Source organism: Rhinopithecus roxellana, chromosome 16, assembly GCF_007565055.1.
Source record: "Rhinopithecus roxellana isolate Shanxi Qingling chromosome 16, ASM756505v1, whole genome shotgun sequence".
NCBI lineage: Eukaryota > Metazoa > Chordata > Mammalia > Primates > Cercopithecidae > Rhinopithecus > Rhinopithecus roxellana.
This window is the reverse complement of record NC_044564.1, coordinates 22,713,021-22,736,752: the sequence shown is the minus strand read 5'-3', so window position 1 is coordinate 22,736,752 and position 23,732 is coordinate 22,713,021. Positions and strand designations below refer to the sequence as shown.

Sequence of the window (23,732 nt, the reverse complement as noted above, 5' to 3'; positions counted from 1 at the left end):
ATTTTTCTAAATATTAGGACATAGCAACAAGCGAGACAGATCAAGTCTCTGCACTGCTCACGTTTACTTTTATTTGCCCCCAGATTCTCAACCTTTTTTTATGATCCTCTTATTTCCATACACTCAAATTAATCAAGCTTTTTCTCTCAAAATTACCAAATTTCTCCTGATAGTCCTGTTTCTCATCCCTTGCATATTAATAGGTAATGAAGTTCTAAATATTATTTTCCATTATTTCTCTTCAAATATTTTAAATTTCCATAAAACCATGACTAAGTGCATTGTAATTTCAAACCATTTCATGCGTAGTGGTGGTGGTAGTGATTTTGGTGCAGGTTAGCCCTAAAAAGAGTATAAATCATTTCCTTTGAAATTAAAATAACACTAGCTATTGTATGCTTCCTCTTTTATTTTATAAACTAATATTTATATATCTTCGTACTTAAAATACCCAGTGAAAGCTAAACATTGTCATGGGTCTTATCTTCTTATAGAAAGTTATGTAAACCCTTTATAAAAATTAGGAAAGCAGAAAAAAGCCTAAAGAAGAAAAGAGTCATCATCCCTAGCCCCTCTGAAGGAGCTCAGGAATTGAGAATGAAGCAAGGTCCTCATCTTACTAGGAAAGACCAGCTTCATGGTGGCATTCTCTCAGTCGTTTGCAACCAGCCAGTATCAGCTCCTCAGTCTTGTAGGCACAAACACCTGAATTAGTTTAGGACATAGAGTGAAGTCTTTTCTTAAGATTGACTCATATTAGCCAAGCCGGAAGTTAAGTCCCTGGAAGTGTTTCATTTGTTATTGAATGCAAGGCCTCCAGTCTCAGGCTCCAGCCTGTCCGTTGGCCTCGTATCATGGCCCTTCTGCTATAGGTCTGTCTGTGCCTCCTTGGCTCCTGCCCTCTGGGTCACCTGCCATTTCCCCAGCACCACATTCCTTGAGCATCACACCTGTGTTCATGGCTGCTGTCTCAGCCTGGCAAGCCCGTGCTGCCCCCTTCACCCCCCAGGCGCCAGCTAGAACACTGCCTCCTCCCCATGCTTTCTTCAGGCTCCCCAGACAAGAATGACTCATCCCCGCGAGCTTCGTGCACATCTTTTCTACCTTTTAGCCTACTTTATATACAGGCTCGACTCTCCCACTCTACATACGCTCTTTGGAGATAGGACTGCCCCAATTCATCTCTTGCTCTCTCTTCAGCCTCCTATGCCTCATCTAGTGCTTTGCTAGCCCCACCACAGTCCCTCCCTACATTGGTTCATGGTGCAGCATTCATCTTTTTCAGGTGCATACCCAAACCACAGGTCTGCCTGACGACTTTTGATAAATTTGGATGTAGCCAATATGAGTGTGTACCAAGACAGCTCGCGTGTGACCAGATCCAAGATCCTGTTTGTGACACAGACCACATGGAGCACAACAGTCTCTGCACTTTATACCAAAGAGGAAAAAGCCTCTCTTACAAAGGCCCCTGCCAGGTACAGTGCTTTGGCTGACAAAACAAAGTACACTAGGGATAAAATTGGTTTATGATCTTTGACAGATAAGTCAACAGTAAGACCAGCTGAGAGTCTTCTGTGAATCTTGTCAAATCTATAGCACCCAGTCCTCCACTAAAAAGGAAGACTGGCTCCTTCTCCTAACTCTGGAAGCTATCTTGCTAGTGTGTGTACCTTTGCACAACTGGTGTACAATCAAGAACAGAGAATGGCTTCTTGCAGCCCACTCCTAGGAAAAGAACTTAAAAGTTTCACACCCCTGGCATGGTCAACATCATTCTTCTCATAGTTCTCTGGGCCCTCACTAAGAAACAAAGCAGGAAGAATGTGAGTCAAAAACCAAGAAAAGTTTTCCCACTCTTCCCACATCGGTCCCACCTCCCAAGGTACTGAAAAGTGATTGAAATTTTCTCTAAGACTTAATGTCTTTTTACATCAGCTTATCTCTCAGTCTTTTAGGTTTGTGGAATCTGCATTCATGTTTTAAGGAAAAAAACTGGGCTGGGCGCAGTGGCTCACGCCTGTAATCCCAGCACTTTGGGAGGCTGAGGCAGGCGGATCACAAGGTCAGGAGTTCAAGACCAGCTTGACCAACATGGTGAAATCCCATCTCTACTAAAAATACAAAAATTATCTGGGCATGATGGCATGCGCCTGTAATCCCAGCTACTCAGGAGGCTGAGCCGGGAGAATTGCTTGAACCCGGGAGGCAGAGGTTGCAGTGAGCCGAGATCATGCCATTGCACTCCAGCCTGGGCGACGGAGCAAGACTCCGTCTGAAAAAAAAAAAAAAGGACAATTCCTTTTGAGGTTTCTCACATGTACCACTGATTTTATGCTTGCCCCTCTCCCTGGGGCCCCTCTTTGGGCCCAGCATCTCCTGCCCACAACCAGCTAACACTTGAGATGATTGCTTCACGTTCTCTGGTCTTCACGGTTAGAAAAATTCCATCATAATGTCTCCCTGAAACATGCTTGTTTTCTCTCAGAGCCTTTGTGCTGTTTGCATTGATCCCGTCTACCCTGAATTCTCAGTCTTCTCCTCCTACTTGTTCCCTCCTCCTGGCTGTGATTTTTCTCTGATCTATTCCTGACCTACCTGTTGGCTCCAGAGTCTGTCTACCCCACTGCTCCCTCTACTCCTCCCTCTCCTTATCCCATACCCAGCATGAAATGATAAGACCTCTGCATTTGCATGAAGATTGATCTGGTTGTCTTCAAAGAGGCACTTCTGGGATACTAATAGAAGTCTGGGTAGAGCGGAGAGAGGTGGCAGGAAAGAAGATTTTTGTCTCTTATCATTTCACATGAGCACCCAGATCCCAGAGAGGCTGAGAAAAGTAATCTTTGAGTTCATCTGGAGACACCCATATTGCTCCCCTCCCCACCCCACCGCCCCCACCCCAGCATTTAGCCCACCTCAGGAGCTTAAGAGGTCCCCATAATGTATACCTGTGTCTTTTTTCCTTCCTGAAAATAGGGAAACATGCTGTGTACTCTTGGTTGGGAAAGGTACACCATAGACATTTCCAGGCTAAATGTGATTTGTTTGCCCCAGCCCTTTTGCAGAGCAACCGAGCCCATTTGTGGGCACAATGGTGAGACCTACAGCAGCGTGTGTGCTGCCTACTCGGATCGCGTGGCGGTCGATTACTATGGGGACTGCCAGGCCGTCGGGGTCCTCTCAGAGCACAGCTCCGTCACTGAGTGTGCTTCTGTCAAGTGTCCTTCGCTCTCGGCAGCTGGATGCAAACCCATCATCCCACCGGGTAGGCTGGCAGTATCGGGGTGGACAGGGGAGGACTGGAAAGATTTGCTTATCCGCCTCCAGAGAGTGAGTCATTGAGAAGAGAGCTGACTAGTTCATTTACATTTTTCAGAAAGTCTTGACGAGATTCTTATGCTGATCATACTCACTACTTTGGGTTGACCTTAAAAAACTAGGGCTTGCCTTAGATATCATCTGGTGTCCTATTTTAAAACAATACAGCAGCCTTGCCTCAAGCTAAATCTTACACCAAACACCAATATATAAACAGATAAAGCAGTATTCAATTATGAAAATTAGGGTTATTAAATGCATAGTTTACTTATTAATGAATAATGAATTACTAATTAAAATTTGATGAACACAAACTTTTGACATTGAGAGAAATAGAAGACAGTTGTTGTCTTAGATTGGCCTTAGCATCTAATTTAATTGTTTTAGTTGCATATAATCAGAAAAGTTTCGTTTCGTACAGACTGCTTTTAGCAGTAAGTTTTTTAAAACAGCTTACCTTACAATCTCACACTCTTCAGTCAAACAGAAGTAGCAGAAGAGACTTTATTCCAAGTCTGCACAGAACAGGTTAATCTGGAGGCTAATAGCTTCATTCCTCCATCTGTTAATTCATCAAATGTTTACTTAGCTTTCACTATGTGCCAGATGCTCCTCTAAGCACTGGGGACACAGCAGTAAGAAAAAGCCCTTTTCCTCCTGGAGACCATGTTCTGAGGGAGGTGACAGACCAAACACAAGTTGCCATGCAAATCTGCACTAAACCAGATGGCAGCAAGTATGATGACACGAAATGAAGGGGAATTGGAGGGACCCAGGGTAGAGAAGCTGCTAATGGATTGGTTAAATCTCTGTTGTATTAAAATATGGCATAATATTATATTTGATTATGCCATATTCTGTTATGGGTTTTAGCAGTTTAAAATAATTTTTAAAATTGAATTTGAATCGGCTGGGCGTGGTGGCTCACGCCTGTAATCCCAGCACTTTGGGAGGCTGAGGCTGGCGGATCACGAGGTCAGGAGATTCAAACCATCCTGGCTAACACGGTGAAACCCCGTCTCTACTAAAAATGCAAAAAAATTAGCCAGGTGTGGTGGCGGGCGCCTGTAGTCCCAGCTACTCCAGAGGCTGAGCCAGGAGAATGCCTTGAACCAAGGAGGCAGAGCTTGCAGTAAGCCAAGATTGCACCACTGCACTCCAGCCTGGGCAATAGAGCAAGACTCTGTCTCAAAAAAATAAATAAATAAAATTTGAATCAAACACTCATGGAACCCCTGAAACACCAACTCCCTTGTTTTGCAGACAGGGAAGCAAGGCCCGGCAGAAGCATTTGCCCAGAATCACACAGTGAGTTTTGAGGGAGAACAGGATCAGTCCCCAGGTCTCTTGAAAAGCCAGCTCTCTCTGTGCTATCCGCACCACAACCTTCTCACTCCAAGGAGTGGTGAAGGATGAAAAGCAGGGGTAGAGGAAGGATTTTGGTAAATGTAGAGATGAGAGGACGCCAGGTTGGTCAAGGAACTTATATAAAGGTACAGTCTTTGGGAAGGACACTGTAACTGTCCTCCCCAAAATGAAGGGCTGGACATTTCACTAAGGATTTTCAATTCTATTTGTTTCTAATTCTGAACACACATAAAATGGTTTCTGTTATACAGGTGCTTGTTGCCCATTATGTGCTGGGATGTTAAGAGTTTTATTTGACAAAGAAAAACTGGATACTATTGCTAAGGTAAATTGCTTTATATGCAGATGCTATTGAAATCTTACTGCTAAGCCTCTCAGTAATCCTAGAGAGTAGAATGTGTTGTCCTCATTCATAGATAAAGAAACTAATCTTCAGAAAAGCAACTTTCCCAGGGCCATATAGCCCTTAATCAGTAGGACAAGGGTTTGCACCCAGGCTGGCTGACTCCCAAGCCCATGTTCCTCCCCTCTACACCCTGGCTGTGCATATCACAGTCAACCTGAGCCTTTCTCAGAAAAGGTCCCTGCTGGCACAGTAAGCATAGGTGGGGCTGCAGGCAGAGCCAGGTAGCCAGAGACTGGTGGGTGCCCAGGTGGTTTCGAGGTCGCCTCCCCTCACACCAGTCCCCGTGACTCCTGAGGGGACCTTCTGGAGCCATGCCCATTCCCTATATAGTTCTGCCCTTTCTCTTTTCTGCACCATCACAGGGCTCCAGAAATGTTGCACCCAACACTTGCCACAGCCTAGAGATTTATCCCCATTTTGATTACACCTGTATTTTTAAAAAACCCTGTGACCTCTACCTTAGAACAGTCACTTTTTAAAAAAGTGTTTCTGGTGAGAGTATTTATCTTCACTACAGAGCTTCTCAGTCAAGCAAAACCCCATTGTGGTGGACTAGAGAGTCGGAATTTGGCCTAGCGAAGCTGCGGTTAGGCCTTCCGCTGAGGGCTGTGTGGTCAAAAGAGCCTCCTCAGCTGGCAGCCCAAAGCAAGGGAGCTTAGGCAGTCATAGGAATTCTTTTTTTCAGGTAATAGCATGTTTTCTCTTTCCAGGTAACAAATAAAAAGCCAATAACAGTTCTGGAAATACTTCAGAAAATCCGCATGCACGTGTCTGTCCCACAGTGTGATGTGTTTGGATACTTCAGCATTGAATCAGAAATTGTGATCCTGATCGTTCCTGTCGATCACTATCCAAAAGCTCTGCAGGTGGGTTCAGCACACGTTGTGAAGCCATCTTGTCACTTTCAAGTTTGGTGCACCTAGGAGAGGGTAGTTACAAACTAGGACCAAGGAAGGATCATGGGTGAGGGAGTGGAGGCATTTGGGAAGTTCAACGGGGCAGGAGGGAGAAAAGCAAGGCAGTCTCTAAAGGACTGAGCACTTTGCCAGTGGCTGAGACCTGGTGCACATTTGACAGTGGGATGCAGAGGCACCAGGGTAGGCGAGGGATTAAGATACTGCGACTGGGAGTGTGCACAGCTGGACGGGGTCCGAGAAATCACTGTCTCTAATCTACCCATTGTACAGATGAGGCAGCTGAGGCCCAAGCCAGGGAAGTAACTGGCGCAAGTCATGCAGTGATAAAGCCAGAATAGACTCCAGTCTCCTGAGAGCTGTGTGCCCACTGTGGAGGAAGATCCCATCAGAGCTGGTCTTGTGGGCTCCATTGTTTCTTCATCAGTCTGGAGACATGTAGAACCCCACTCACGTAGACCCAAGTTTCAACATCAAAGGCAGTGAGGGCTCAAGGGAAGGGAACGAATGCAAGCAGTCTGTGAATCACTAGAAGCTCATCTAGTCCAATTGTTTTCCTTTTCATGTTTCAGTGGACATTAAAATTGTATTCCCTGTGACCCTAATTAACCATGTAAGGATAAAGTCTAAATGTGGGTAAGAGGTTTGAGTAACAGGTGTGGAAAAATGAAAACAGTTGATTGATTAGGGCAGTGGCATTGTGGGTTATTTCTTGTCTTTCTCTTTTCTTTTTTCTTCTTTTCTTTGAGATGGGGTCTTGCCACATTGCCCAGGCTGGTTTCGAACTCCTAGGCTCAAGCTATCCTCCCACCTTGGCCTCTCAAAGTGCTAGGATTACAGGCATGAGCCACCATACACGGCCAATTATTTCTTTTGTGGTTTGATTTCCATTAATGCTGCTACATTTACATAATAAACCAAAACTATAATAAAATGTTACTTAGGATAAGAACAGAAGGACAAAGAGAAAGTAAATGCCATCTGAGGCCACGCTACTTCTAGGATATATGTGGAATTTGTCTGGCTTGACGTTTGAAAATGTTCTGTGGTTTTATATTAAAAGAACCTTGTTTCTCCTCACAGATCGAAGCCTGCAATAAAGAAGCAGAGAAGATTGAGTCCCTTATCAACTCTGACAGCCCGACTTTGGCGTCCCATGTCCCTCTCTCTGCCCTCATCATTTCCCAGGTACAGGTCTCCAGCAGTGTGCCATCAGCTGGCATCAAGGCCAGGCCTTCTTGCCACTCCTTCCTCCTTCCCCTCAGCCTGGGCCTTGCCTTGCACTTGCTCTGGACGTATAACTGACTGCCCACGGAAGGTGCAGAATGCTCCTCCACCTCACTCTCCTGCCCTGAGAAAGACATTCAGGACTGCTGGTTTGTAGTTGAATAGTAGCCAAGGAAAGGCACATGTCACCTCTATTCACCACACAGTATTTTTTGTTTTAATTCGCCAATATCGGTAGGATTTTTGTTTTGTTTTTACAAATGTCAAAATGTGTTGTTCCAAATACTAATGAAAAGAGAATGTGTCTTCCTGGTAGGCCACTGCCGCATGATTTCCATTTCCTCATCAGATGGGGCCCCCACTCAAAAGCAAATTTATCTCTGGAAAATGAGATGACCACTTTTTACAAAGATGACTCACTTTACTGTCAGGTTCACAAACGTCATTTCAGAGTTCTTTTTGAAGTGTTAAGGCTCCCATTACGTTTGTTTTGTTTACAGATAATGACCTACTCTGTCTAGAAGCTAGGGGGTCCCAGTGAAGAGCCACTGCCATTAGAGAATATGAAATATAGATAAAGCATCTTTGAAATTATTATGTAAATTATCAGGCAAATTTGCATGAAATTACAGAAATTTAATTCAGAACCCCAACTACTGTCTTATGCAAAAGCAAGCTGATTAAATGACACTCATATAATTACGTGTTGTAAGCGACAGGCTCACTGGTCACGGGTTTGTGTCTATGACTTTTGTGAAAGGGAGAAGTGACATTGTATCAAAGCATCTTGCATTACGCAATTTTTATATTAACCAGGTATATATTCATCGGTATTCATCCGAGTTAAATGTAGAGTTTTTAAACATCAATCTTTAAACCAATTGCTGCTACTTATATAATTGCCAAAAAGTGAAATAATGAGTAGTTCATGTAAATAATACATTATATTTCTATTTTATTATGAAGAAGGTGAATAGCCATATTTGTAAAATGACAATCATGTGTGTTAACCCAGTACTTTCCGTTCGTGAAAACAATTTGCTTTTCATGATATGCACAATGTAGGTAAGTGTTCTATCTTTCTTTCTTTTTTGATATAGAAGTATAAAGAATTGTGGTTTATATATTTAAAAGTGTCAAGCTGAGTATTGAAATGTCTGCATGTTGTCTAAGAAATTGAATACTTTGAATGTGTTTCACAGTTTGAAATAAGCTATTTGATGTAATACTTCTTGTGTGTATGCACATGAACTTAGATTTTACATGAAGTATTTTTTCAGTATTATATGTACCCTCTGAAAAACATAGGGATATGCGTATTATACCCAAATGTTGCTGAAAAATGGGCACTTAAAGCTTTCGGAATATGTCAGTGCTGATGTAGCATGTCTGTTGCAATTGCCTTTTTTCTGTATAAATGTCTTTAATGCAATATACTGGAAAGCTTTTCTATTTTAATAAAAATAATTTTTATATGATCATGCATGCTTCTAAGCAATGTCAACATTCAAAAATGAAACCACTGATCACCCTTAGGTGAGCTGTGTCCTTTGTTCTGGGATGAGAAGTCATGGAAATTAGCCAGGTGTGGTGGCATATGTCTGTGGTCCCATCTACTCTGGAGGCTGAGGCTGGAGAATTGCTTGAATCTGGGAGGTGGAGGTTGCAGTGAGCCGAGATCGCACCACTGCATACCAACTTGTCTCATACCTGAGACAGAGTGAGACCCTGTCTCAAAAAAAAAAAAAAAAAAAAAAGTAATAGAGTGCTATTATCCTAAGCCAAGGGCCCTGGGAGAGCAGGCCAGTTAGGACACAGTTGGTCAGACCAGAGGGCAGGCAGTGACACACAATCAAATACAAAGACCCCAGGTTTCAGCTTTCAGGACAGAGAGAGCTTCAGGCCTTCCAAGACCCAGGAGCATACTAGGCAGTTCTCCCCACCATGCTGGTCCTGATGTTCCAGGTCCAGGGTACACTTGGGGCAGGGAGACCATGGGAACATGGAGGTGGAGAGCTGCTGATGGGACCAAAGAAATGGTACCAATCAGCTTAGGCTAAGTCCCCAAAACTTCAGTGGCTTACAACAGAGGCTTCTATTTTGTTCCCTTCAGATGTCCATTGTGGGTCAGCTACCACGCCTGATGCTATCTTCACTCCAGACCCATTCCAGTGTCCTCACAAAGGGGAGAAAAGAGACACAGAGGACCACAAGCTGGCCCTGAAGTCTCTGCTTAGGAGTGATGCTGTCATTTCTTCCTACGTTTTACTGGCCAAAGCAAGTCACATGGCCACTCCAGAGCTCAAAGGGTGGGGACGTACAGTCTTCCCATGGTGTTTTGTGTGTGATGGGGGAGGGACAGTAAGTGTTTTGAATAATACAGTCTACCATAGAGGTCTTTTCTCTTCAGGATAGGACAACAGCCAGGACTGACAAGATTTTTTATTAGAGAAGTAGATGTTCCCAGCCTGGTCAACATAGCAAGAACCCACCTCAAGAAAAAATGCAAGGTGTTTACAGGACAGGTTGGAGAAGGTGATTAAACTGTACAGGCAACCTGCTATGGGAGGTATGAGCTGGGGGAGAGAGCATCTAACAAGGGGGAAGACGCAAGCCCTCGGAAAGAGGGTTGGTTTGCACCAGGCCTGGAAGAAATCAGGAGGCTTTGCCAGATGGCTTTGAGAAAAGCATTCTAAGTAGGAGGTACAGCTTGAGCAAAGGTGCAGGAACGACAGAGTCCAGGTCCGTTCCAGGGGTAGAACAGCAGGGCTGACATGTGAGGGGCGTGGTGTGGGGAGGTATAAGGTAGATCCGATGTGCCCAGCTTGAATGCCAGGCCACAGTGGCATCCTAAGGCTCTGCCCTTGCCCTTCCAGCTACACTGACCAGCCTGGATAGCTCTAGCCTGCAAAGGATTGTGTGCCCCAAACTTCAGTGCCACGAGACCTTCAAGACCATCCCCTGATCTCGTTATTAGGCAGTGCTTCCCTCCGTCCTATGCGCATCCTGAACTCTCCTGAGGAAACAATAACTGAGCCAGGCTGGGGGCCAGGGTTCCCCTAGGCCTGGTCCCCACCCTTAGAGGTCAGCCAGGGTCTCTTTCAGCTCCACTGTGGGAAGAAATTTAAACCCACCAGCAACACTGATCATCACTGAAGAAATTGCACTTTACTTCATTTGATTCAGTGCTTCTCTTTCAGCCTTGGGCTGATGGGAGTCAGGCCCACACACCCCCACAGGGAGTGCTCTTATTCTCAGAGGGACAGGAGGCCCTGCTGCAGGGGCCTTTCCTTCCCTGCCTCCCAGCTGTGGAAGAGGCTTGCATTGTACACTTTGCCAGCTGAGGGAAAGTGAAGGCAGAGGGGTCATTCCCAGGAATGAGCCAGTCCTTAGGGCACTCCAGCAGTCTTGGGGCTGGAGGGCAGATTTCCACAGCGCACACAGAGGGAAACTGAGAGCACGGGGCTAAGCTGTGGTCACACAGGGAGTCAGGGTGAAGTCACGGCCAGAGGCCAGGTCTGGGCTTTCCCTGGCACAAGGCAGCTGGGCAGGATTTGTACTTCTCAGAAATGGAACTGGCCGTGCAGGACGTTGCCACGAAGGTAGACACCAGAAGGTGAGCAGAGTGAAACAGGCCCAAGGCCAGGTGAGCTTGGGTGGGTCTGAGCAAACAGGTCCAAGGAGCACCAGGAATCATAAAAGTAACTGACATAGCTCACCAGCTCACTTTCTAGAACAGTTTAAGGAGTGCTTTTCACCATGTTGTCTCCCGGCCCAAAGCAAAATGCCTCACACAGAGAGCAAATGCCAAGTCTAAGGCTGAGTTTCATTCCAGAGCCCAGCCTCAGGGCATTAGGCTGATGGTGGAGAGGGTAGGGAAGGAAGCCTCACAGGGGGAAGCACGCTAACACTCTGTCCCCTGGCTCCACCCACTCTTCCATTATTCCAAAATGAAGTTCACTCTATTGTTTTTTCCTTGTAAAAGTTACATGCGCACGCTCCCCCAAGTACTTGGAAATAAAAACAAAGCAAAAAAAAAATCCCACACCTTCCTCTCCTTGCCTCTACAAATGAGTGCAGAATCCTTCTAGAGGCTTCTCTGTACGTATCTATCTCTCTATGTAATCAGGGCAAGGTCCCTCCTCTGTCTGCAGTGGGGAGGAGGTGGTTACCTCACTGCCCTGTGCGGAGAAATTCAGGGAAAGGGGCCGGGCGCGGTGGCTCAAGCCTGTAATCCCAGCACTTTGGGAGGCCGAGACGGGCGGATCATGAGGTCAGGAGATCGAGACCATCCTGGCTAATACGGTGAAACCCCGTCTCTACTAAAAAATACAAAAAACTAGCCGGGCGACGAGGCGGGCGCCTGTAGTCCCAGCTACTCGGGAGGCTGAGACAGGAGAATGGCGTGAACCCGGGAGGCGGAGCTTGCAGTGAGCTGAGAGCCGGCCACAGCACTCCAGCCTGGGCGGCAGAGCAAGACTCCGTCTCAAAAAAAAAAAAAAAAAGAAAAAGAAATTCAGGGAAAGGATTTCATATTTGGGATGTTGTCTACTGGGCGGTACTTCCTTGCCTAAAGGTTCATAGGTGGAAGCCTATCTTGGCCAGAACCCGCCAGGTAATCAGGGGTTGGGTCTTTTCCTAAGGACCACCTCCCCTATCTTCTCCAGACCAATCTCCCACTGAACTCCACTGCAGATGCAAGCAGTTGCTTTGCCAAACAGAAGTGTAACCACTTAGGCCGGGCGTGATGGCTCATGCCTGTAATCCCAGCACTTTGGGAGGCTGAGGCAGGTAGATCACTTGAGCTCAGGGGTTCAAGACAAGACTAAGCAACATGGCGAAACCCCATCTCTACAAAAAATACAAAGGCATGGTGGCATGTGCCTGTGGTCCCAGCTACTTGGGAGGTGGAGGTGGGAGAATCACTTGAGCCCGGGTGATGGAGGCTGCAGTGAGCCAAGATCATGCTGCTGTACTCCAGCCTGGGAAACTGAGTGAGACCGTGTCTCATTTGAAAAAAAAAAAAAAGAGAGAAGGAGAAGGAGAAGACGAACCATTTATGTCGGTCAGGGTCCCAGCAGAAAAACGAATGGTCCACCCAAATTAGGATTAATTGGAGGAAAGTTTAATAAAGGGGCTATTTATAAAGGTGTGGGCAGGATGTAGGGAAACCACACGGCATAGCACAACACGCTGGGCCTCAAAGTGGAGCTTTTAGCACCTCTAACCCCTAAGCCTAACGGAGAAGCCATTGCTTCTCTCCCTCGGGTTTCCTCCCACAACTCCCACTGGGAACCCAAGTGAAAACCCAAGGACCAGGGAGCCTGTGCTGGTAGTCATACAGGTCAGCCTTCTGGGGCAGAGAGCAGGGCAGAGAGTGGAAATAAGGAAGGAAGTGGAGCAAAAAGAAGATACTCAGCACAGCAGGCCAGGGTGACACCAAGGAGAGCACTCAGTAAGTTGCACCACCCATGTTGGAGAACCCTTTGGACCATGTTCTGCTGAAGGCTCCTTCCTGACCTTGCTCAGCCTCCTCAATTCCTCTCCGTCTTCCTCTCACAGCCCTTTATCAAGCCCACATTTGCCAGTGCCTCCACCCAGCTCCCTTAGAATTCCTCAGCCCTGTGCAACCCAAGAAAGCAGTCCAGGCCCCCTGCCCCTTCTTGTCCCCCTTCTTGCTGGCACTCTTCTAGCCAAGAGCCTAGAGCAGAACTGCAGTGCACTAGTGCAGGCTATTGTAGAAACTTCCTTCTACCCGGGATTTGCTGGCTCTGAAGTGGAGGGCTGGGCTCAGACCCCAAAAGGAGGGGGAGCAGGGGGAAGGTGAACGCCTGGATCCAGCTCACCTTCTTCATCATCAGAAAGCTGCCCCAAAGCAGGCACGCATCGTCATGGCGAGTGTTCATGTTCTTCCTACAATGGCCCAGTCTGGCCATGTGTGAGCAGAGCAGAGTCCTCATGATAAAATGGATTTGGTCATGTGTTTGTGAAATAAGCCCGTACTGGATGACTTTGAAAATTGCTGTTGTGGTTGCTATTGTAAATGTTTCCCCCATGACATATTCCAACTGGTTTTTCATATTATGTAATAAAGCAATTGATTTTTTAAAATTTTTTGGACCCCCGGCTGTCTTTTTAAAATTTATATTAATTTATATTTATTGCATTTTCTGAGGTTTTTCCAAGGAGAAGTCATAATGAAAACTTTGCTCTTTCTTTTTCAAAGAAATAAGATACCTCTTATTGAGGTATCTTATTTAATAAGATATAAGATACAATATTGAACAGCAGTGGGGACTGCAAGGAACCTTGGTGTGTTCTGGATTTTAATGGGGACGTCTTCATTGTTTTATTGTGAAGCATGACATATGCTTTAAGCATACCATGTTTTACTGTTAGTTTCAAGGGACTTCTCTTTATTCTGCTATGGGAAAATATGAGTTTTTTAAAACTCAGTAATACTCAATTGTATCAAATATATTCCAGTATCCATTTACAGTATATTTTTTCTTCGAGTTATTAATATTGTGAATATATTTCTTTTTTTTCCTTCTCCCCGAGACAGTCTCACTCTGTCATCCTGGCTGGAGTGCAGTGGTGCAATCTGGGCTTACTGCAACCTCCAACTCCCGGCTTAATCAATCCTCCTGCTTCAGCCTTCCAAATAGCTGGGACTATCAGCACATGTCACTATGCCCAGCTAGTTTTTATTTTATTTTATTTTAATTTTACTTTACTTTATTTTATTATGTTATTTATTTATTTTTGAGACATTTTCTCTCTCTGCCGCCCAGGCTGGGGTGCAGTGGCCTGATCTCGGCTCACTGCAACCTTCCGCCTTCCGGGTTCAAGTGATTCTCCTGCCTCAGCATCCTGAATAGCTGGGACTACAGGTGTGTTCCACCAGGCCCGCCTAATTTTTTGTATTTTTGTTTTTGGGCTTTTTCTCTTTTTTTGGTTTTGTTTTGTTTTGTTTTTGAGACAGAGTTTTACTCTTGTTGCCCAGGCTGGGTACAATGGTGCGATCTCGGCTCACTGCAATCTCCGCCTCCTGGGTTCAAGCGATTCTTCTGACTCAGCCTCCCGAGTAGCTGGGACTTACAGGTGCATGCCACCATGCCCAGCTATTTTTTGCATTTTTAGTAGAGGCGGGGTTTCACCATATCGGCCAGGGTAGTTCCTCTTCTTAAATATTAATAATTTGTATTTTGTTAGAAAATTGCCCAATTAAGGAAAATTATTAGTGAACAGCTGTTTATATGTTTTTTCTGAACACTTCTAAAAAAAAGATTACATCCCCTTTTTATTACTAATGTGGTACATTTGAGTTTTCTCTTCTTTTAGACTTTTTTATTTATTTGATTTTGTAGTGATATATCTATTTGATATGTCTTCCAGCTCTAGGTTATAGTTCTCAATCCTGCTCTTTATCTGTTTTCTACTATATAATTTTTTGTTTTTATCTACATTAACTGCTTTAGTCAATTTTAAACATCTTATAGCAATCTTATTATAGAAACATTTTCCTGTATTTGCTTCTATTTATCCATTTATTCTTCTGTCCATCCATCTTACTTTTTATGTGTTTCAAAGTAAGTTGAATTCATTTAATTTTTTATGGATTTCAAAGTAAGTTGCAAACATCAATACATTTTACCCCTAAACACTTCAGCATTCATTCAATATTTCTTTTTTTTTTTTTTTTTTTTTTTTTTTTGAGATGGGGCTGGAGTGCAGTGGCCAGATCTCAGCTCACTGCAAGCTCCACCTCAGCCTCTGGAGCAGCTGGGACTACAGGCGCCCGCCATCTCGCCCGGCTAGTTTTTTGTATTTTTAGTAGAGACGGGGTTTCACCATGTTAGCCAGGATGGTCTCGATCTCCTGACCTCGTGATCCGCCCATCTCGGCCTCCCAAAGTGCTGGGATTACAGGCTTGAGCCACCGCGCCCGGCCCATTCAATATTTCTTTATGTTTCTCTCCTTTCATTTATTTTTTGTTGTCTAGCTCCTTTAGTTCAGTGCTTTACTTTTCTCTTTTTAAATAAGTAACATAATAATATTTAAGATTTACTATCTGGCTGGGCGCAGTGGCTCACACCTGTCATCCCAGCACTTTGGGAGGCCGAGGCAGGCGTATCACCTGAGGTCAGGAGTTTGAGACCAGCCTGGCCAACATAGTGAAACCCTGTCTCTACTAAAAATACAAAAATTAGCCAAGCATGGTGGCACATGCCTGAAAGGTCTATAATCCCAGCTACTCGAGAGACTGAGGCAGGAGAATCACTTGAACCTGGGAGGCAGAGGTTGCAGTGAGTCGAGACCATGCCACTGCACTGCAGCCTGGGTGACAGAGAAAGACTCCATCTCAAAAATAAATAAATAAACAAATAAATAATAATAATAAAAAAGATTAACTATCTCTCATGTTTCAGGTCATTTTAGGGAAATTTTTAAAATCAGACAACAAGGGAGAATCTTCTCCCTCCAGACTCCAAATTAGGTAATAGACTATTTTTGTAAGTCAATGCATATAAGATTCAGAATTCTAAGAAAAAGATGTCAATAAAAAAAGACTTTTTGACTGGGCCCAGTGGCTCACGCCTGTAATCCCAGCACTTTGGGAGGCCAAGGCAGGTAGATCACCTATCAGGAATTTGAGACCAGCTTGACCAATACGGTGAAACTCCGTCTCTACGAAAAATACAAAAATTAGCCCAGGATGGTGGTGAGCACCTGTAATCCCAGCTACTCAGGAGGCTGAGACAGGAGAATAGTTTGAACCAGGGAGGCAGAGGTTGCAATGAGCCAAAATCATGCCACCGCACTCCAGCCTGGGCGACAAAGCAAGACTCCATCTCAAATTAAAAAAAAAAAAAAAAGAAGAAGAAGAGACTTTTTAATTTTTTTTTTTTTTTTTTTGAGAGATGGGGTCTCACTCCATTACCCAGGCTGGAGTGCAGTAGCATGATCAGAATTCACTGCAGCCTTGAGCTCCTGGCTCAAACCATCCTCCCACTTCATCCTCCTGAGTAGCGGGGACTACAGGTGTGTGCACTACACCCAGCTATTTATTTTCAATTTCTTGTAGAGATAAAGGTCTTGCCATGTTGTCCAGGCTGGTCTTGAACTCCTGGCCCCAAGCAATCCTCCCACCTTGGACTCCTATGGTACTGGGATTACAGGCATGAGCCATCCTGCCTGGCCAATAAGAAGGAGTTTTTCATTAAAATCCCTTTATTTTCAAGTCAAGGAAGTATTAAATTATAAGAAGTTACTGTCTATACGTTTTTCTCAGTCCTTCGATGGCGAATCTTCTTTCCTTACAGGTTTCAACCCTCTGAGCAGAGTCAGATATTCCTCTCTTAGGAAGGGGGGGCCGGGCGCGGTGGCTCAAGCCTGTAATCCCAGCACTTTGGGAGGCCGAGACGGGCGGATCACGAGGTCAGGAGATCGAGACCATCCTGGCTAACACGGTGAAACCCCGTCTCTACTAAAAAAAAATACAAAAAACTAGCCGGGCGAGGTGGCGGGCGCCTGTAGTCCCAGCTACTCGGGAGGCTGAGGCAGGAGAATGGCGTAAACCCGGGAGGCGGAGCTTGCAGTGAGCTGGGATCCGGCCACTGCACTCCAGCCTGGGCAACAGAGCGAGACTCCGTCTCAAAAAAAAAAAAAAAAAAAAAGGAAGGGGGTACAAGGCCGGGTGCAATTGCTCACGCCTGTAATCCCAACACTTTGAGAGGCCAAGGCAGGCAGATCACTTTAAGTCAGGAGTTCAAGACCAGCCTGGCCAACATGGCAAAAGCCTGTCTCTACTAAAAATACCATATTAAGCCAGGTGTGGTAGCCCATGCCTATAGTCCTAGCTTACTCAGGAGGCTGAGGCAGGAGAATCGCTTGAACTCAAGGCGCAGAGGTTGCAGTGAGCTGAGATGATCCCACTGCACTCCAGCCTGGGTGGACAGAGTGAGGCTCTGTCTCAGGGGAAAAAAAAAAGAAGAAGAAGAGGGTACAATCAGAGAATCAGAGGCTCGCCTGCAGCTTAGCTCCATGGACATGATCTGGTCACTGCTTCTCTTCTTTCCACCTTCCTATCTTCATCCTGTTTATCCAAGATCGCTAGAGATAACTAACTAGCTTTTCTTTCCCATTTGGAGCACTGAGAGGTTAATTTGCTCTATACATTAACAGGACTATAATATTACAAATCAGCAACACGTAAAATCTAGCAAATAGCCCATGCTCTGTGATATCTCACATCTGTTATCTCATGGGATTGAAACAGCTTGAACCTTGTGTATGTATCACACTCTTCTTGACAGTTTCCACGGAAAGAATTATCTTGTGACAAATGACCAAGAATGCCCAAGAATTTTCCTGGACCACTTCCTCAAGACTGTCTAAGGATTCCTGTCACATAAGTATAGTACCATGTGCTTTAAGTGAAGTATCTCACGGAATTCTCACAACCTGTCTATGAGGCAAATAGTATTATTAATATTAACGCTATTTACAGTTGATGTAACTGAGGCTTCAGAAAATTGAATGACTTCTTCAAGGTCACACATCTGATTAATAGTGGAGCAGGCCAGGCACAGTGACTCAGGCCTGTAATCCCAGCACTTTGGGAGGCCAAGGTGGGTGGATCACTTGAGGTCAGGAGTTCAAGACCAGCCTGGCCAACATAGTGAAACCCCATCTCTACTAAAAATACAAAAATTATCTGGGCATGGTGGCAGGCACCTCCAGCTACTTAGGAGACTGAGGCAGGAGAATCACTTGAACCCAGGAGGTGGAGGTTACAGTGAGCCCAGATCACACCATTGCACTCCAGTCTGGGCGACAGAGCAGGACTCCATTTAAAAAAAAAAAACAAAAAGGGCCGGGCGCGGTGGCTCAAGCCTGTAATCCCAGCACTTTGGGAGGCCGAGACGGGCGGATCACGAGGTCAGGAGATCGAGACCATCCTAGCTAACACGGTGAAACCCCATCTCTACTAAAAAATACAAAAAACTACCCGGGCGAAGTGGCAAGCGCCTGTAGTCCCAGCTACTCGGGAGGCTGAGGCAGGAGAATGGCGTAAACCCGGGAGGCCGAGCTTGCAGTGAGCTGAGATCCGGCCACTGCACTCCAGCCCGGGCAACAGAGCGAGACTCCATCTCAAAAAAAAAAAAAAAAAAAAAAAAAAGAAAACAGCAACGTGTCATTGGGTGATTTCGTTGTGCAAACATCATAGAGTGTACTTACACAAACCTAAATGCTGTAGCTTACTGTGCGCCAAGGCTATATAGTATAGCCTCTTGCTCCTGGGCTACAAACATACACAGCATGTCACTACTGAATACTGTAGGCGACTGTAACACAAAGGTAAAAATTTGCATATATAAACAGATCTAAACATAGAAACATAGTAAAAATATAAAGATAAAAAATAAAAATATAGTATCATACTCTCTTGGGACTAGCATGGTATATGTGGTCTGGCATTGACTGAAATGTCATTACTCATGACTGTACTAAAATACAGTAGATGTATTTGCCTACAGCAAATCCCAGCACTGGGGAAAGGAATAGAGAGCACAGTGCCCAGCTATCGCCCTGCCGGGCATTCGGAAGCCGTCGGTATTACAAATTCTAGCCTTATCATCAGTGGGTCAGCTCACTTCAGTGCCCGTTGATTGAAAAGCCTTAAAATTCGCTTCCTTCTTTTGGAGTGTATTGAGCCCCTTCCCCAGAAAGGAGCGTCTGCAGGAAGTCTGGCACAGGTGACTCGGGGGTCAAGTAAGTGCTCTTCTCCCACGGGGCAGGGGCCATGGGTGGGACCACGTCTCCCCACTACCTGGTGTGTGCCGCCCCCAAGGGTCAGGGCACCTGGCAGTTAGAAAGACCGGCCGACTCTGAGGGATGGGCAGCACTGGAATGGTGGCTCCAGGCCAGCACTCCTGGCGGAGGGACGGCCTGAGGAAAGGCAGGGACGTGGGAAATCCCAGAACATGTTTGGGGGATGTTTGGGGGATGACAAGAAATCTAGTTTGACTGGAGTATGGGGAAAAGGTGGGGGCGTTGGGGAGACACGTCTAGGGCCAGACTGCAGGGGTGGGGAATTGGCTTGGTCTGGGAGGCAATGAGGGGCAAGTGGACAGGTCAGAGGCGGCTGCGCTTCCACCCCATTGGCAGTAGAGGGCGTGTCCTGGGAGAGGAGTGTCGCCCTCCCCGGACCAGCCGCCCTCCGGAGCCCGGGGTCACCGGAGATGGGGGCACACCCGAGATGGGGGCACACCCCGGGGCTGCGTGTGTCGGGTCAGGCCGCCGCAGGGAGAGGCTGCCCCCTGGTGGCGCCGGCCGGAACGCCCCTCGTGCCGCGACCGTGAGCCCCTCTGCCCTCGCTGCGCGTCGGCGCAGAGCAGCCACCCGGAGCCCAGCAGGCGCTGGCTTCCCCACGCGCCTCGGGAGGGGACAGCTCCGGTTGGGATCCGGGAGGCTTAGGCCCTGCAGCCGCATCCGGGGAGCCCTCGGCAGTCGCGGCGCTGCTTCCCCGGGGCGAGCTCTCCGGGCGGCCCGCGAGGTAGCTCCGGGCGCCTCCGCCCTCAGCTGTCGCTCCTTATAAGGCGGGGGCCGGGCGGCGCCGGAGGAGGGGCCGCTGCATCAGCCCGGTTCTGGGCTCCGGGGCGGCGCTGGGCCGGGGGAGCGCAGTGCAGCGCAGCCGCGGGGAGCGAGGAGCGCGCGGAGCCGGCCATGGGCAAGTCAGGTGAGCCTGCGAGCGCGCCGGCTGAGGAATGGTTCGGAGCCCAGCGCTCCCGGACCTCGCCGTCTCCCTCGCCCGCTGCAAGCCAGGTCCTGGGGAGTGCGGGAGCCCGGGGTGCGGGTGGAGGGCGCGAGGGCGGAGCGCCCCGGCGCGGTTTCCGGGGAACCCGGGGGGGGAAGGGGAGCCCGAGGAGGCCCCCGCCGGAGAACCGAAGATCGCGCCAAGAAGGGCTTCCCGACCCTGAGGGGCTGCGCTCCGCAGCCCGCCGAGGCGTGGCTTCTGCTTTGTTTCAGGAGGCCAGAGTTAGAGTTGGAAAAGTCACCAAAGTGTGACAACCGCTCTCGCTGCAAAGCATTTTGCCCCGCTCGGCTGTCCCGAGGACAACCCTGAGCATCCCCCTCATCTGTTTGTTGTTCCTCCTCTCCTGAGCACCCGCGCAGTACCGGGCTCCCCGTATGCTAGACTCAGTCTGGCTCCCTTTCTCCTGGGGCACCCCATCCTCTCTACTGTGGCTGTCGGGATGAACTTTCTACAGCGCAGCTCTCCTCCTGTCGCTCCCTAACACCTTCCTCACCATTGTCCTCAGAGTGGAAGGACACACTCCAGTCCTGCCTTCAGGCCCCTGGGAGTGGGTCCCCACCCCTTACCTGCGCCCTACACTAGAGTTGTCCAGAGGCTGGTGCACAGGTCCCTTCCCCTGGGTTTCCTTGCCGGGCCTTCACCACCCCCACTCTCAGCCTGAAAATCCGCCCCCACCCCTCTAGGCTCAGCTCCTGAGCTGGAGCCCATCCGTGATTCCCACCCTGCCCCCCCCCCCCCCCCCCGGAGGGAGCGCCCAACCTGGTGTTTTCCTCGCTGCAGCCCTTCCTGCAGTGTGCCGGGGACAAGAGTTGAGCCACAGACCTGCTTCCCGCCGGGTCCTCACCCCTGGCTGCTGGGGGCCGTGTTTATCTCAGCATTGCTCCTGCCTCACAGGACGCTCTTAGGGAATAGCTGTCGAACAGGATTCAGAAGTCCTGCTTCATGCGGATTGTCCACCTCAGATGAGTAATGCTAGGTCCCTTCTAGGATCTGTCCTCCAAGATCTGGACTCAGGAGATGCCAGCGCTGGGAGCAAGTGGCTTTCCCTGGCCTTGGTCCTAACCAGGCTTCCTAGGCTGTAGAGGCAGGTCTGGCTTTCAGTCCTGGCCCAGCCAATCACCGGCTGTGTGATTCTGAGCAAGCCTCCTTCCCTCTGGTCCTCCCCGTATGTACAGTGAGGGTGGCTGTATGAGCCCTGGGGTTCTTCACGGTATGGAAAGGTGATATAATGGGTTGCCATTTAGTTAACAGGATGACAGGTGGTGATGAGGCAAAAGTATGGCAGATGAGAGCAAGTCTTTCGAGATATCTACTTGGGAAATCAACTCCTTTCTCTGTGGATTTAGGAGAAAATCCACAAATTCCCTTAAGCTAGTTTTTTTTTTCTTCTTCTTCTTTCTGAGACAGAGTCTCGTTCTGTTGCCCAGGCTGGAGTGCAATGGTGCGATCTCAGCTCACTGCAACCTCCGCCTCCCAGGTTCAAGCGACTCTCCTGCCTCAGCCTCCTGAGTAGCTGGGACTACAGGTGCGCGCCACCACGCCCAGCTAACTTTTGTATTTTTAGTAGAGACGGGGTTTCACCATGTTGGTCAGGCTGGCCTCGAACTCCTGACCTCGTGATCTGCCTACCTCGATCTCCCAAAGTGCTGGAATTACAGGCGTGCCCAGCCTAGGCTACATCTTAATCAGTTGTTTCCAGCGTCTTATGTAAGGTATGGTTTTCCAGAACTGCTCATATTCAGCTGTGTGCCCATTCTTCGGTCTGTCCGCCCCTTCCTCCATCCCTCCCTTGCACTGTCTAGCAGCTCTGTATCAAGCTGTGGACCCAGTGCTGGGGTGTGCATCCACTTGGATTGTGAAAGGAATACATAAAGCTATGTAGGGGATAGACAGGCACTATCTGGCTTGAGTAAGAGGTGGGAAATGATCCAAACCACAAGACAGGTGCTGGTGAAGGGCGGTGGGAGCTCAACATGAGGAGACTGCTCCACATGGGAGCTGGTGAGGGTTCCTGGAGGAGGTGGTCAAATCCTAGAGGGTCTTGGGAATTTAGACTTCATCTTACAGAACCTGGGGTGCCATGGAAAGGCACTGATCTGAAAGCAGCGGGACTAGAGCTTTGCCAGGGTGTAGGGTGGATCGGATGGATGGAGAGAAGGTGGAGGGAGAATGGGGAAGACTGCTGCAGTCACACAGACAGGAGATGACAGAGACATCCAGGGCAGGATGGAGGCTGGAGAGGAGGATGGGATGGATTTGTGAGATGGTGGCCTTGGACAGACTTGAAGACAACTTACTGTGAAGCAGAGGGAAGGCTCAGAGGCCTGCACGATGGGGTGATGGCTTCTATGCCTGGAGATGCAGGGTTGGGCAGGTTTCAGAGGAAGATTACTTTTTACTCAGGAGAGGAGGGGGCCAGTGGCAGAAAGCAGGTTAGAACTGGTTGAGTCAGAGGCCACCTCCACCTCTGATACACACACATACACCCAGGGACCCTGCAGAATTCTGACCCAGGCCTTTCTCCCTCACAGTCAGGTGCACTGAATTTATCTCCCCCACCCCAACTGGAAAACCAAGAGCCCCCAGAATAGTATTAATATCTGGCTCTCCTAGGGTCCCTAAAAGAAAATGACTTTTCTGGGTGACCCAGTGCCCAATGGGCCTTCAATGCAAGCCCAACCTGGAAGTTCCAGGCCATCAGCCCAGGGCTGCTGTCTGTCCACAGGGCAGGCGGCACTCACAGGGGCTCTGTGTGCTTCTGTCAAGGCCGCCATAAGGAATCCGCCCCTGCCCCTTCTGGGCCTCAGTTTCCTCCTCACTGCCCAGAACCCAGTCTCTTTTTCATCTTTCACCTCAGATACACCCCAGAGCTGCCTGGCATAACGGGCATTATTGTAAGATCATCTCACAGCTGGCACAGCTGAAATTCCAGAAGACGCTTGACCCAGTGCTCGAAGACTCCCAGGTCCTGCTCCCAGCCCTGGTTTCTCTGCTGGGACTTGGTGTGCAGCAAGTGTGGTGGGGAAGAGAAAGGCAATGACCTTGGGCTCAGTGGAAGCCTCCTGTCCCTAATACTGGTGACACCAATGTTTAATCTTCAACTGCATCCTAGACAAAGAGTTCAGTATTTTCTATGTTACCATGTTTGTGACAGCACTGCCAGGCAGTTATTATCAACTCATGCTGTAGATTTACAGAGGTTGAGTACCTTGCCCAAGCTCACACACTGACCATTAAGCAAACCAATGAATTTGAACTCAGCTCTCTGACTCCCCTACTGTGTCCTGTCCTCTCTCCTACACTGACCACTTGCCCTGACGCCCTGCTCCCTGCCAGCCTGAACTCTAGCCCGGTGGGGACTTCCACGCAGCCTCCATCAGCTCTAAGAATATTAGTGTCCCTCCATCCACCAGAGGAAATCAGAGCAGACAGGCCTTTAGGGACCAACGAGCCCAGGAGTTTTCTACTGAGTGGGACCCTTAGGCCTCCTCAGGGAGAGGCTGTGTGGACCAAGCCAACCCCAGCAGTTTCATTTTCATCTGTTGCTTTTATTGAAGATTTCCTTCCAAGGAAGTGTTTTCCTGCTTTGAAGACATTATGAAAACCATAGATGTCATCCTTCTTTCACACACAGATGGGGAACCTGGGGCCCAGAGGGACAGGGATGTGCCTG

At 47.9% G+C, this 23,732-nt stretch overlaps 2 protein-coding genes and 1 long non-coding RNA gene across 4 annotated transcripts in view; 2 read left to right on the top strand and 1 right to left on the bottom strand.

Moving 5' to 3' along the window:
* The window catches only part of RECK (reversion inducing cysteine rich protein with kazal motifs), an 86,907-nt gene extending 78,190 nt beyond the window's left edge, over positions 1–8,717 (top strand). Inside the window, exons 17-21 of the mRNA XM_010369934.2 lie at positions 1,286–1,478; positions 3,058–3,268; positions 4,941–5,014; positions 5,806–5,961; positions 7,093–8,717. Coding sequence (XP_010368236.2) covers positions 1,286–1,478; positions 3,058–3,268; positions 4,941–5,014; positions 5,806–5,961; positions 7,093–7,314 — 856 coding nt within the window. The 3' untranslated portion in view covers positions 7,315–8,717. The remainder of the gene's footprint in view (positions 1–1,285; positions 1,479–3,057; positions 3,269–4,940; positions 5,015–5,805; positions 5,962–7,092) is intronic.
* Positions 1–21,151, bottom strand: part of LOC115893851 — a 26,271-nt gene extending 5,120 nt beyond the window's left edge. Inside the window, exon 1 of the long non-coding RNA XR_004053872.1 lies at positions 20,819–21,151. This is a non-coding gene — a long non-coding RNA (uncharacterized LOC115893851). The remainder of the gene's footprint in view (positions 1–20,818) is intronic.
* The window catches only part of GLIPR2 (GLI pathogenesis related 2), a 27,465-nt gene continuing 23,465 nt past the window's right edge, over positions 19,733–23,732 (top strand). The window contains exon 1 of one of the 2 annotated variants that reach the window (XM_010369935.2): positions 19,733–19,981. In XM_010369935.2, the coding sequence (XP_010368237.1) occupies positions 19,969–19,981 (13 nt within the window). In that variant the 5' untranslated portion in view covers positions 19,733–19,968. Of the gene's footprint in view, positions 20,068–23,732 lie in introns of both variants that reach the window. The other variant, XM_030919060.1, reaches the window with a different exon arrangement.